Source organism: Acipenser ruthenus, chromosome 21 (genome assembly GCF_902713425.1).
Source record: "Acipenser ruthenus chromosome 21, fAciRut3.2 maternal haplotype, whole genome shotgun sequence".
NCBI lineage: Eukaryota > Metazoa > Chordata > Actinopteri > Acipenseriformes > Acipenseridae > Acipenser > Acipenser ruthenus.
The window spans coordinates 30,625,489-30,639,898 of record NC_081209.1 but is presented as its reverse complement, the minus strand read 5'-3'; the positions used below and the strand labels follow the sequence as shown (position 1 = coordinate 30,639,898).

Below are 14,410 nucleotides of genomic sequence, written 5' to 3'. Positions count from 1 at the left end.
GACACTATGTACTATGCTGTTGCCTTAAATACAAAAGGCTAGTTGAGCCCTTGCACACACATATCTACTCTCCTGGCAGTGACAGATGTTTTAAATGAGAAATAAGATGTTGCTTGTGAGTTGGGCTCTGGTGTAGTGAGGCTTCCTCTCCCTGCACTGTAAAAGACTACCTGTCTGACATGGACTGGGGGCCAGGTGACAGTTGCATTAAAACGCCATTAAAGTGTGAAATAGGAACACAGTGCGGAAATAGATTTAACCTCCTGCGCACATCGATCCCGCGCCCGCGTGCTGCGTTACTTCGCAGACAGCTGTTCTGTAATGGGTTTTTCTTGGGTTGTTTTGCCTCCCCTGCACTTCATTGCAGACCGTGTTATTTGTAAGAGCTGCTGACAGTCAAGGTAGATGAGGTTTGTGTTTCCCCTGAACGCACACCGCTGGAATGTTTCTGACAGCAGCTTTGTAAACACACATCACTTCTCTCAACCCCACGGATTCTTTTTTTTTTTTTCGGTGCTGGCTCTGTATGTGAATGTTTGTTTGTTGGTGTGAGAGGAGGCGACACAAACAGTAAGGTTACCCAATCACCTCTATTCTCTTTTTTTTAATCACTTTAATGCTTGGAGGTGTTGTTGTTAAGCTGTTTTTTTTTTCTTGCCCTTTTACTAGTATTAGTAACTTTCGACTGTGTGGATAACATACAGAGGAGCCACCAACACGCGCTGTGGGATTGGCTGGAAAAGAAACTCTCTGGCAAAACTGCAGTCACCTAAAATATGCTACTTTTATACTTTACAGTAAATGGTTGTTTTACTCCAACTGCAAGAGCAAAACCTGCTGATTCCAGTTCCAGGCCGTATAGTTGGGTGTCCAGGGTCAAGTCCTAATGACCCAGTCAGGCTTGTCTATACTAGTCTGAGTTGAAGTTTGAATCTGGACCGGTATCATTTTTTATATAGAATCTCATAACAACAGATGGGCTTCAAACAAAGAAGAAGAAGAAGAAGAAGAAGAAGAAGAAGAAGAAGAAGAAGAAGAAGAAGAAGAAGCTTATTTAGAATCCCTTTTTAAGAAAATAAAATTAAATAGATATTATAAGAATAGAAAGCAATACAATATAGTTTTTTTTTTTTCCTTAAGAGGCAAGCAACAGACTGTGTGTGCACTACAGGAATTATATTGTTGATGACTAAGTGATTATATAATACATTCAATCAAATTCATGCTCTAACAGTCCCCTGACAAAACAGCAACCTGTTATCGCAGCTGATTGGTGTGCAATCTCACATTAATTTTCACCCCCCTTCCCATCATCCTATCCTGCAGATCCTCATTACAGACATGAAGGGGCAACGCTTGGAAGCACAAATCCAAGCACTGGTGAGGTACAGCTTCCTGGGAAAACACAGTTCAAACAAACAGCCAAACCCAGGCATTACTGCTCACACTGAGGGAGGCCTCTTCTGTTATGCCTTTTGTATTTTTACTTTAAGAGAAACTACAGATGAAGGATGTTTATCAGAAATACCTCAGGTAACACCACAGTGGTTTGACGGACAGAAATAAGCTGTTCAGAGATTTAAATGGGTTATTTGAGAGGAACAGAATCCTATTAGCTCAATACTCCTGACCCAAAATGTGGTCTGTGACACTACCTTAGTGTCCTGGTGTATTTAAACATGGATACACTCATATATTTCTTAGATCCTTGCTACACCTACAGTATGAGAGGGGTATAGCTGCAGGCCCGGAGGCAGTCTTCTCAGCACCCTTACCTGACAGTGAATGGCTTCTGTGCTATAATAACCCCACAACCCTATTACCTTACCGGTCAAGATCTTACACTCCGCTGGAACTCCTGCTGCCTCCACTGAAACACAGACTGGTTCTCATGGAGAAGCTGGAACTCCTGCTGCCTCCACTGAAACACAGACTGGTTCTCATGGAGAAGCTGGAACTCCTGCTGCCTCCACTGAAACACAGACTGGTTCTCATGGAGAAGCTGGAACTCCTGCTGCCTCCACTGAAACACAGACTGGTTCTCATGGAGAAGCTGGAACTCCTGCTGCCTCCACTGAAACACAGACTGGTTCTCATGGAGAAGCTGGAACTCCTGCTGCCTCCACTGAAACACAGACTGGTTCTCATGGAAAAGCCAGCCTGACTGTAGGCTTATTAGATGTAAAATACTTTTTGCATGTGCTCTACTGTGCCTCCCAGAAAGACATACATGTGACTATAGCAACAAGGGTTCTAGCATACCAGGAACAGAACACATGCAGCCTAGTGGTTTGTTTCATTTTATTCAGAACATATTGATTCCAATTTTCCGTAAGGAAGATGGACTGGGAAAAACAATTAACTGCAAATCGTACAGAATGCCTGCATTAAACCTTTAAAAACAACAAGTAAAAGTGGGGGAAATAAGCGTTGCCTCCCAATTAATTCTGGTGCCCTGCGTAACACTCTGACGATTGTTAATCCTAAAGTAAGCGTCTTCATTGATCTGGGGAGCGCTTCAGCAGACTCCCGATGCTTATCTCAGCATAAAAAGCAGCTCTCGTGATGAGCCACCATTTAATTAGATGACAATCACTGTTAACAATGCACAGCCAGCGTCACAGAATATGCACGCTGCCGCTGACTGGGATACACTTCACCGCCAGACAGGGACTCAGTTTAACTGTTTGCCTGCACTGGGGTTTCTTACATCTCTGTGCTCTGCTCTAGAATAGCTTTAGATGTGTGACACAGCCGGGCTAAAGTGCTGGCTGCCTTTATCTTCACAACTCTGGAACAGCCCTGGAAAGTAGAAACAAGATGTGTTGCTCCCCCAGCATTTATATACAGTACCTGCCTATTAAAATCACTAAATACAATAGAAATGCTGCAAAAAGAGATCAGTGTTAACATCCCTCTGTGTTCAGATAATGCAAACGTGTCCCAGTCTCGTATCTGTCTGTGTCCTGGGCAAGTGTTACATATATATATATGTACACCTTACTGTAAATATAATCTTGAGGGATGTGTATTGAAAAAGCATTATTATTATTATTATTATTATTATTATTATTATTATTATTATTATTATTATTATTATTACAGGTATTGCATCATTAAGTTTGATGAAGTGCAGGGATAGATTTAAGTTGAAGAGTAGTTTCTACTGAAAACATCCACTAGGTGGCGATATTGCAAACGATGTTAATAATAAGAGAACCTTATTTAAGACTGCCAACTATCACAGAGGAGAAACTGAACCTAAAGGGTTGTGCATTTGAGAAGGGAGCGATTTGGAATCTAAATTAACCAGCTGAGGTGCAGCTGGAGCACTGAATACAGCACAGCATTGTGTGCATGGTGTTGTATTACAAACACACACATACATCTGCGTTGGTTTATTAATCCAGGTGATCCAGGTACAAAGTTGGGGAACATAATTATAGTGCTCCAAATATACATGTCATCTTATTAATTAGCATCCCAGCCACCCCAAACCCAGGTGTACAGTAACATTAGGGACAGGATACTCTGAGATTCCTTATAGAAACTGAATAGCACAGTAAATGCATAGGAAAAGCATGGTGAACTTCAAATCAACATGGCAAACTTTTAAAAGAAAACAACAAATGATTTTCAATGCCATTCTTACAGTAAGAGTCTGTATTTTTTATTATTATTTTTTAAAACTGAGATCCTTAAAGCATTTTCAATATGTGTGAATGAATGTATCCTGTTCCAGAAATGGTAGACAAACATGCAACACGTGCGGTTTTGTTGCTGGGCTGCCCTTACAGTTGTTGGAAAAGGTAAACTGCTAATGAAATAGCGCTTTTGGGTGAGATAAGCTCTAATCAGAAAAGACAGCGAGACCGAGGGCACACTTTTATTATAAGTGGGGCTTGACACAAGCTTTCCATTGGTGTGATGTGCTGTGAGCACAAAGGAAAAGAATTACTGTGGCTGAACAAACAATTATTTAGCCCAACACTGAAATTACATTTAATGTGCACATCTCCTACCCCCTCTACATATTGTTAAGTAATTAATAACTGCTAGTAACTCCTGGAAATACATGTAAATTCAGTTCTTTATATAAGTTTGTAATGATGCATATTTTATTTACTGTAGTAAATTGGAGACATAAGCAGATGAAGGCCATAGGGCTAATGGCAACGAGGGATTTGTCAGTCAGCCCTACATTTAGGGTTAGGGTTAGGGTTAGCAGATGAAGGCCATAGGGCTAATGGCAACGAGGGATTTGTCAGTCAGCCCTACATTTAGGGTTAGGGTTAGGGTTAGCAGATGAAGGCCATAGGGCTAATGGCAACGAGGGATTTGTCAGTTAGCCCTACATTTAGGGTTAGGGTTAGGGTTAGCAGATGAAGGCCATAGGGCTAATGGCAACTAGGGATTTGTCAGTCAGCCCCTACGTTTAATAATTTTTGCCTCTCCGTTTTCTGCTGTTTGTTTACATTAACCTCTCTCTGAACCCACTTTAGAGGCTGCATCTCTGCCAGAAAGTTCAGTGAACATTCAGCAACGATGAGGAAGAAAATGTCATCTCATATCTATCAACCCACAGGGGAGTTCACAGCACCCAGCAATCTGTGCACTGCAATCACATTCGAGGCATCTTCTAAACCTTGAGAGCTCAGTTTGTAAGGAGATGCAATTAAATATAGCTGGAGCAAAGCGGGAGGGGGTGAGGGGTCTAGCTCCCCCTGCAGGAGTAGCCCCCTTCTTGTTGAAGCTGTCCTGATTTAGTGCTTTCCATACAGGATTCTGAAGAGATGGTCCTGTTATTACAACAAACAAAAAAGATGATCTTTCTTAAAGTGGGTAGCCCCGATTATTCCAGGAAGAGTTCTGGAAGACCAGGTTTCTAATGCTCAATAAACACTGGATTCTCAACGATCTTTTCAGAAAGGACACACACACATAATACAGTTACTAAACCAGAAATGAACAACATTCGGGGGCTTGTGAACTGTAGTCATTGTGTCCATTTAGAGAACAAATGCCCCAGTATTGTGCTTGAATAGTTTAGTGTCCCCATGTTCATGGCAGGGGGTTTGTACTGCCCCTGTCTCTGATGTGATGTCACGCTGCTTTCCTAAGAATGACCTGTGTTGAACATTCACAGCCACTTAGTTATTTAGTGGTTAGTGTGTTTGTCTTTATCTCCTGCGTTGGCATGGGACTAATAGCAACTCTCTTCAGCTAAACATGTCTCTCCTGATGCGTGCGTAATCATCACAGCGAAGCCCTGTGGAAGGGAGTAGGAGTCACTGACAAGCCGTTTCGCTAATGCGTTCTTCAGTGTACGAGCGCTCTTTCAGGATTGGATTGATGAATGATCACTAAACATGAAGGGCCTTTCCTGAGGGGAAAATTGTGCAAAATTGTTCAGACCACACAGTTAGTGTAGGCACATGGCTTGACACTAATAATAATAATAATAATAATAATAAATAAATAAATAAATAAATAAATAAATAAATAAACAGTCAGTTTTATAAATTGGTCATAAGGTGGCAGCAGAGAGGAATACCAATAAACACTTTACCAGCAGAAGTGATTTGGTTGGCCGCAGTGTACCTGTACTTGCAAACTCTGCGTGCGTGTGCGTGTACGTGTGCGTGTGTGTCTGTGTGTGAGAGTTCGTATTCCTAATCAAATCTGTCTGGAGCATTCTGTCAAGGACATGTGTGTATCCACAATGGCTCTGCGTCTATTTTTATTCACACAGACATGTTTTGTTTGATTTTGTCTATCTTTTATTATATTTTGCTTTCATTGAGAAGTGCTGCGTGGAGAGGTTCCTGAATAAAAACAAACAAACAAACAACAACACTGTTTTAATGCTGTATGCTTTTTGTTTTTATGATTTGCACGACACACAATAAGATAGCACGCAGTATAATTCTCAGACCAGATAGACACACCGGTATTCTGATGACTTTGCCATTTATTAACGTTACATTTCGTTTGTTTTATACCATACAACCAGTCTGTCCTTGGGGTATGTATGAACCTCTTTAAGCTGGACATTTTCTAGTAAATAAAGTTTAAACGCTGTCTCCGGGTTCTGTCCGTAGACGCCGCACCTGTAGTGTTTTGACGCTACGTAAAACAAGCGTTTTACGCGCATCCCGTTTCCATAGGAACCGAAACAACGCCATTATCCCTCGGTACAGCTGACACTGTTGCCATCGTCTGTCCACATGGCAGGAAGCACTGTCCCATTGGCTCTCACTCAGCTTGACGTCAGGCACAAGCCAATAAGAGAGCTGTTCACGTGAAAATGCTTGCCTCTGATTGGCCAACGCTCTTTGATCACGCCGGTTTGTTAACATCTCTCGTTTCTTCGTGTCACAGTGTCCCACGACTTGATTCATCGAATCGCGGAGTTTGAATCGGGTTAAATCCCACCCATGTGGCTCTCAGTCACTGTGACTGACCAATGAACTGTTGGCATTTGTAGTTTCTGGGCGTTTCCAACGTGCTGTCAGAATGCTGCGGCAAGGATTACTCATTTATAATTTACCAGCCGGGACGCGGGTATTACTAGATGCTGTGCTTTCATATTAACCCAAGAAAAACACGAGAGCTTTTGAATCTCAGTGTTTTATTACACCAGGACAAGAGACAACTCCAATGAAAAGCGGTTACATTTTCATGAAAAAGGCTGCTGAATTCGTGTTATGGATGTTTAGTGATGAATGATCCTGATTTAAGGCACATCTAGCTTGTGTATGCTATGCCTGTGGAGCAGATTACTAGCGGTGCAATACTACTAGTAGTGCGGTAGTTAACAAAACCTCTCATGATACCGATTGTGGACCTGATCTGCAAAAGTCTTACTGGTGGTATGTCCTATTTATTCATTCGTTTATTTATTTATTAACATCACTGTAAAATAAACTTTTAACATCACCAAATTATAACATAAAAATGTTGTTTATTATGTTATTATTATTATTTGTAGTAGTCGTAGTAGTCGTATTAATAATAATAATAATAATAATAATAATATAGTATTAGTATTATTGTTGTTGTTGCTTCTTTTCAGGTGACTACAAAGGGAAAATGGTGGCCAAAGTGAAAACACTGGGCATTGTGTTTGACGATGAGCAGAGAAGCGGGTACTGCAGTGGAGAGCTGGTTTCGGGGCAGGTTTTAGTGGAGCTCTCGGAGGACATGCGGGTCACAGCTCTGAGGCTGGTGGCAAGGGGGTGTGCCCGGGTCAACTGGACCGAAGGACCAGGCACAGCCACGACGCTAAGCAGCGCTGCCATGGCAACATCATCACCATCGTCGTCATCATCATCATCATCACGCAGCTTCCGGGAGGAAGTGGAGTATGTGCATTCCGCCCAGACCCTTATAGAAGCGCCAGGTAATAATTACACGCCTTGATCTGTTTTGTACCTGGTTCTTCAAGTAGACCAGTGCGCTCACAGGTTCAGACACCTGTTATTGTCAGAACTGGCTGTCACAAACTGTGTGCTCATTGGCCAGCCCTTGATTGAATACTGGTGACTTCAGACCGCCGGTCCATAGGGATTGGGTAAAGGCCATGTATTGGTACAAACATGTTATACCACTGTTGGTTCTGTACACCCAGAGAACTGTTGCAGTTGACACACATGCTGACTCACGTAAAGTGGTCATCCACCCACAGTATGTATCTCCTAATGTCTTGAGTAAAAATCACAATGTCTTCCACCTTTCTGTTGTGTTGCACAATTCTTGGTAGAAATAATTACTTTACCAAGAGGTTCAAGGCCAGTCCTTTGTAATCCTTTGCCGTTGTTATCTTGTTTCTCAAATGAGGAGCCCTTGTTCTGTGTCTGTTCCAAGAAAACACCCTGTGTTATGCAAGGCCTGAGACGTCACATTGAAATTGCGGTCTGCAGCAGTCACTGTGCACTGTTTACCTGGAAAAGACACTTGCACACTGGAATCTGTGTACCGCATGCACTAATATCCCCAGGCCATGAACAACGCGTCATTTAACAAGTCCTGACAGACAGCTCTTCAGTTTGTGCTTGTTTATAACTGGGCTTACCGTGTCTTTTTTTTTTTTTTTTTTGTAGGTGAGAACAGCGAAGAGAGCTTTATCACTTTACATGCAGGCAAACATGAATTCCCCTTCAGCTTTCAGCTCCCACAGGGGTAAGTGCAGTATTACAGTACAAGAAGACCTACAGTATTATTTAGTGACATCATCATCAACTTGCTTAGTGTCACACAATGAGTTAGTGGCTGAGCCGGGATTTGAACCAGGGACCTCGTGGTTACAAGTCCAGTTCATTAACCACTGGACCACACACCTCCTTGTTTTATTCAGTTGCTAGATTACTGTTTGTTGACTTGTACACTACTGCTTACTACTTTATGCTGATACATTTACAGTGGTTTACAGACGAGACATTGAGTGTGTGTGTGTGTGTGTGTGTGTGTATATATACCTGTGTGTGGTAGACAGTTCACTAGAGATCTGATGATATCCTACAGCTGTCATTATACCGGATGATGATCATGACACTGAAACAGCATTAAAAGTTTCACACTCCAGATTCATGGGTATTTATTTGAGTTCAGACATGTAGTTTTGGCTCTGCTTTCTAAGATCAGCGAGGCTGTAAGTGGCTCATAAGGTGTCGTCTGTAATAGAATCCAGTTCACCAGGTGAAATTGAAACCTGGTGGTAATCAAGACATGTACAGATTGCAACACCGCAGAAAGGTGTTATGTTTCCTAATGTCACGTCCTGATCTACATTGTGGACCTCAACCAAAAAAGAGGCATTTTACTGGCCAGACTGCTGTTCAAGGCTTTACTTTGCCACCTATCTTTGGAAACAAGCATGCATTTTCAAAAGATTTGGAATAGTGAACTAGAGCGGGCAGGACCTTGTTTCTGAAGTGGTGCCTTGCTCTCTTCAGGCCTTTGGTTACCTCTTTCTCTGGGAAGTACGGCTGCATTCAGTACTGGGTAAACGCAACCTTGGAGAGGCCTTCTGCCCCAGACCAAAGTGTGCGGAGGGAGTTTCCTGTCATCAGCCATATGGACGTCAACACCCCCACCCTTCTGGTGAGCTCCTTTTAATCGTATGAGAAACCATATGCCACATACCCGTCATCCTAGAGTCACATTTACAGAAGATAATACAACAGTGAAATCTATTCATACAGGTAAACGGTACCCCAACTGTGCCCCAAGTTCTCAGACTCAGCTGCTGTCTTTTTTTTTTTTTTTTTTTGTAATCCCATAGTCTATTCCTGTTCATAATAACTGTAGATTTGAACTATAATACTTTATTTTTGTATTTTATAAACTTTCTCACGTGAAGGAGATAACAAGTCAAAGCACTGATATTCCCCATACAAAAGCCCATGGCTTCAAGGTCATTGCTGTGGAAACTGCATAGCAGATGAGCTGTGTTTATCAATGGGATAGTGTGACTGGTGTTGTGGAACCTGCTCTAGAGCTTACTTTACCTCTAAAGTATTTCTAGCTGTCTGAAGTGCTGTCTTGACTTTATTTCAGTCTCCTGTCTCCACGAACAAGGAGAAGATGGTTGGCTGTTGGTTTTTCACCTCAGGTCCAATTGCGCTGAGTGCCAGAATCGAACGGAGAGGCTACTGCAACGGTATGAGAAGTCTATACCCTCAAGATTTGTGAACTGGGACACTTGCATGACCCATGAATGAATTGCTATATTATTATATTGTTAGATTTCAAACTTGAAACAGCAGCATCAGTCTACCTGGCTATTTCTACCATGCTATCTGACGAAGGCGGAAGCCGAAGCATTGTAGCTAATTCTAGTTGTTACCAAATAAGTTAAACATTTATTTAAAACAGTAACAGTGGCCTTGCATAGACACTGTTCATAAACATTAATAATAATAATAATAATAATAATAATAATAATAATAATAATAATAATAATAATCAGCATCACTGGTTGAATAATAACAAGTATTACAAATTCTAGTTAGGAAACTGTTCCAGACCTCTTCATTTTGACAATCCCTTATAACCAAACAGGGGAAGCTATCCCAATCTACGCAGAGATTGAGAACTGTTCCTCACGACTCATCGTGCCAAAAGCTGCAATATACCAAACTGTGACCTGCCTGGCCAATGGGAGGACCAAGACCTGCAAGCAGATGGTAGCAAACGTGAGGGGCAATCACATCGGCTCCGGCAGCATGGATACCTGGAACGGGAAGAAACTTAAAATCCCTCCAGTCACTGCCTCCATCCTCAACTGCTCCATCATCACAGTGGAATACTCTTTAGCAGTAAGTGACAGCTGGTTAGTTTCATAAATACAGAGTCCCAGCAGAACCTCAAAAGGTTAAGCTGGAGGAACACAAAAACAAGTTCCAAGCCACAGGGTAACATTGTTAAAAAAAACACCTTAATAAGACATTCCTATGAAAGACCTTAAACTATCGTGTATGAAATGAACATGCAGTTTAATATACCTAAACAAATAAAAAATATCTGAACTAAATAATTCCATGTGTCTTTGTTGCTACTAGGTATATGCTCACATTCCTGGTGCAAAGAAGTTGAAGTTGGAACTTCCTTTGGTTATAGGAACCATTCCCTACAATGGGTTTGGTAGCAGAACGGCGAGTGTGAGCAGCCAGTTTAGCATGGACATGAGCTGGCTCAGCCTGGCACTGCCTGAGCAGCCAGAAGGTGAGACAAAGTGACACCTCATGCTGTTAAATCTCTTTCACAGCACAGACTCTGACTAGCACTGGTAGCCTAACCCCCCTCTCTACTCACAAGGTGTTTGCATGCTTGTGTTGGGTATGCAAAGACAGACTGGAAATACCAGTCCTTGTCATTGCAAGCTTACAGTTGCGCAACTTAATAACTGGTTAAAGGATCATTTTTTAACAGATCATTACATTTGCTGAACGGGAGGGGCACCTTTTTTTTTTTTCAGCAATCAATTCAAAATCTGAAACTGTACGGTTTGACTTGGCTTTGTGTTAAGTTACTCATTTTATTTGATGCAATAACTAACTTACTGTGTTTTCAACCTCTTAACAGCTCCACCGAATTATGCAGATGTGGTGTCAGAAGAGGAGTTTGAACGGCACACCCCCTCCTACTCCCAGCCAGATGACCTGGAGAGGGAGCTTGGGAGGCCCATCTTTGCCTACATTCAGGAGTTCAGGTTTCAGCCTCCACCCCTGTATTCAGAGGTAAGCTTAAGCCTCAAGTATAGCATTAACTTTTTACTTCCTGCTCGCAGCAAAATGTAATGAAGAGACAATACGTGCAGCTGCAAAAATCAGGGACACTGTGATTTGTTTTCAAGTTTTAAATGTGGATTGATGCTTGGAACAATGAAAGATCTCAGCAAGGGGAAAAGGCATTGTTTTCTATGGGTTATTGCTTTTGTAACAATTTGGCGTGTGAAGTGCAAAAGTGCATTTTCTGCAATTAATACAATAACGTTAACAATATTAAACTAGCTAGAATCTACACAGAATAGAAATATCAAAAAAAGAATAAATGAGTAACTGCCACTCACTGGTATTAACGATACGCCAGTAAAATACAGATATTTCAGGAGGTTTGCTTTTGTCCTTGTTTTGAAATGGGTCACAGTTTATTTTTATTTGCATACAAATCTGTGACTAAATTCTAATAAGCAGAGGCTAACACTAATAATATTATGTAATGCTCTTAATGTTTCTCAATGCAGATTGATCCGCATCCCACCCTAACAGAAGAGGAACAATCTTGAGTTGCATTTGTAATCTGAACAGTTTGCAGCAAGATCCTTTTGTTGTTTTAGTTTCCTCAATGTGGTCAGTATACCTGCCTTAATTCTAAATGATCTACAGAACGTTTGTAAAATAAGAAGTACGTAAAAAAACCTTTGCTCGTGGATTGAAGCGTTAGAGCAAATAAAAGTGAAGTTAGCTGGAATGAGTTTGTGAAGTTGCAATGGGTTTAAGAAGAAGACGTTCATAATTTTACGGACAGAAGTGCTTTGAAGGTTGTGATGGAAAATGATTCTTGCAGTAATCTGGGATGAAGAGAGGGGTAAAGGAAAGGCACAGTGGATGCCCCCTGTGCAGCTGAAACAATGCACTACAGCACAAGGTTGAGGCGACTGAAATGTGAGGCACACTCGCTGATGCAATAATGTGATTGTAAATATCAGCAAAGCTGAATATGTTGGATATGAACCCTTTTTTGACATCATCCAAATGTGATATTTGATAAAGAGAATAGTATTTGCATTCTATATCTAAAGCACTTATTAGCGAAAGCAGCTTCCATTTTAAATTGAAAGTAAATGTGGCATGACACCGGTAACTTGATAGACCACTTAAGGGAAGAGTATTTCTTTATTTGCACTTTAACATTCCTATTAATAATAATAATAATAATAATAATAATAATAATAATAATAATAATAATAATAATAATAATGGGCGAATCGTGCTTTATTTCATTTGGTTCCTACTTTTTCTACTGAAGTATTAAATGCTATTAACATGATTTGTAACTGCCCAAACTTAGAGTGGATTGTAAAACGTTATCAAGCAGGGAGAACAGAATCCATCTGATCTGTTTGCACCACCAACTTGAATATGGAAATAAGTCCATACGTACTCAAGACATGATATCAGAAGAAAACAAAGCTGCCGTATGAGTTGAAAGAGAACATTTCTACATCTCTGGAACTAAAGTACTTTTTAATGACCTCAAATACTTCCTCTTAATTGTTTCTGGGAACATGAAAGGTCATTAAAGGATATTTGTGATACTCAAAGAATTATTACGCACTATTGATGATGTGTATCTACCATGCAAAACAACAGTTTAAATCAACACATAAAGTAAATAGCTGAAATTTCAAGATCTGATTTTAACTTTCTTGAAAACTGCAAAAAAAATACAAGCCACAGACACTAAGCAGCTGACAGTATCACTGCATGCTAATTGTGTGCTGGAACAACCCGTCTTCATTTTGAAACTGATTTTGCAACTTCAGGGTCTGAAAGATGCTCTGCTCTTTAGCCCTATTCACTTAAAACATTAACCGAATACACTATGTCTTTAAACTGTTTGCATTTTTTCTGAAACCCATTAATTGAAGCTGAATGACTGATGGTCATAGTTAGCACCTCATTCCCATCACTTTAGACGGTGGTGTCTCTGTGGTCAGGGAGGAGTATTTTGCTGTTTCTTCAGTCTCCCGTTCAGAGAGAGAACTGCTGCTGCTGCTGCTGCAACTTGATTATTGCTTTTCTTTTGTTGTTGGTTGCTGATTGCTGCATAAGAGTTGTCTTTGCTGATAGAGGCAGATAGAGTTGGCAATGGGTAAAAAGCACCGTTTTGTAAAATTCCCTCCAGAAGGTTCTAAGCTGCCTGTTCTGTTGTATATAATAAGTCCATTATTTTGGGTGCTTTTTAATGTATTGTTTACATTCAAAATAACAAAATGTGCCGACTAAGCCATTGAATGTGTGTCTCAGTGCCCTTAAAAATGCAATGTAATCATTGTGTCATGTTTTCTGTATTTTATCACAATGTGGCCTTATTATTATTTTGTTTACTGCAAATTATTTTGCAGACTTACCTTTTGAAATACAATGTGCACAACAGTGGTTGCTTGGATAATCTTATAGCTGCATTAGAACTGGATACACACAAGAAACTGCTGGTGCTTTTCTCTGTATCTAAACTGTAACTCATCGTTTGAAATGTATTTTAAAATAGCATATTGTTATTTTGTATGATGAATTAAACCCAATGGGTTTCATTTTGCTAATAAAAATCTATATATTTATTTCTTCTCTTTTGTCATTTCTTCCTTGCATAGGACACTGTTGCACTCAATGAAATTGAGTTAACTGTAAACAGTGTTGGAGTGCAGGTTGCCTGAAAAGCAGCACACACTTCAGCTGCTGTTATGCTATTTTCCCTCAGGCATGCATGAGACAGCCGTAGGATTACTGTGCATGTCTAATCAGCCTGGTACATAAGCAAATAGATCACGTAACGCACGTCACTGCATCAGCGTTCTGACCTGAATTATAATTTTAAAACTTCGAACCAACAACTTTACAATTCATCATGTCAGCCACCTGATGAACATGTGTGGTTCTGGTAGTGTGCGTGTTTGACTTTGACGTGTGTTTGAATATGTCGGTATGTCATCAAAGTACTATTTGAGTTTCAAGGTTAAATGGCTACATGCATTGCTGCGTTTGAACACATCACCCGATTGATTTCAGCCTGACCTGGAGGCATTCTGACCTGGATTTCTGCTGTTTGTCACAGTAGGGGACCCCTTCAGTGACACGGGCTGTGGAATGAGTACACTACTATATGTTGTCAGCAAGATCTCCTG

The 14,410-nt window shown here is 40.7% G+C and overlaps 1 protein-coding gene across 2 annotated transcripts; it reads left to right on the top strand.

Annotated features, from left to right (window-relative positions):
- The first annotated feature begins 6,536 nt into the window (after window positions 1–6,536).
- LOC117963070 (arrestin domain-containing protein 4-like) lies at window positions 6,537–13,846 on the top strand. Of its 2 annotated transcripts, XM_034901567.2 has the most exons (9): window positions 6,537–6,872; window positions 7,076–7,402; window positions 8,103–8,181; window positions 8,955–9,102; window positions 9,559–9,661; window positions 10,063–10,319; window positions 10,563–10,725; window positions 11,086–11,240; window positions 11,747–13,846. In XM_034901567.2, exons 1-9 carry the CDS (start codon window positions 6,830–6,832, stop codon window positions 11,786–11,788), a joined length of 1,317 nt encoding a protein of 438 aa, XP_034757458.2. In that variant the 5' UTR covers window positions 6,537–6,829; the 3' UTR covers window positions 11,789–13,846. The 2 variants fall into 2 exon arrangements, with proteins under 2 accessions (XP_034757458.2, XP_058851538.1); XM_058995555.1 differs by lacking the exons at window positions 6,537–6,872; window positions 7,076–7,402; window positions 8,955–9,102.
- Window positions 13,847–14,410: the final 564 nt, after the last annotated feature.

Excerpts from the sequence above, each read along its gene's own strand:
- LOC117963070 (XM_034901567.2), top strand. The coding sequence starts at position 6,830 with ATGATACCGATTGTGGACCTGATCTGCAAAAGTCTTACTGGTG. Across the intron at positions 6,873-7,075 it reads CTGCAAAAGTCTTACTGGTG|GTGACTACAAAGGGAAAATG; the intron begins GTATGTCCTATT and ends GCTTCTTTTCAG. Across the intron at positions 7,403-8,102 it reads GACCCTTATAGAAGCGCCAG|GTGAGAACAGCGAAGAGAGC; the intron begins GTAATAATTACA and ends TTTTTTTTGTAG.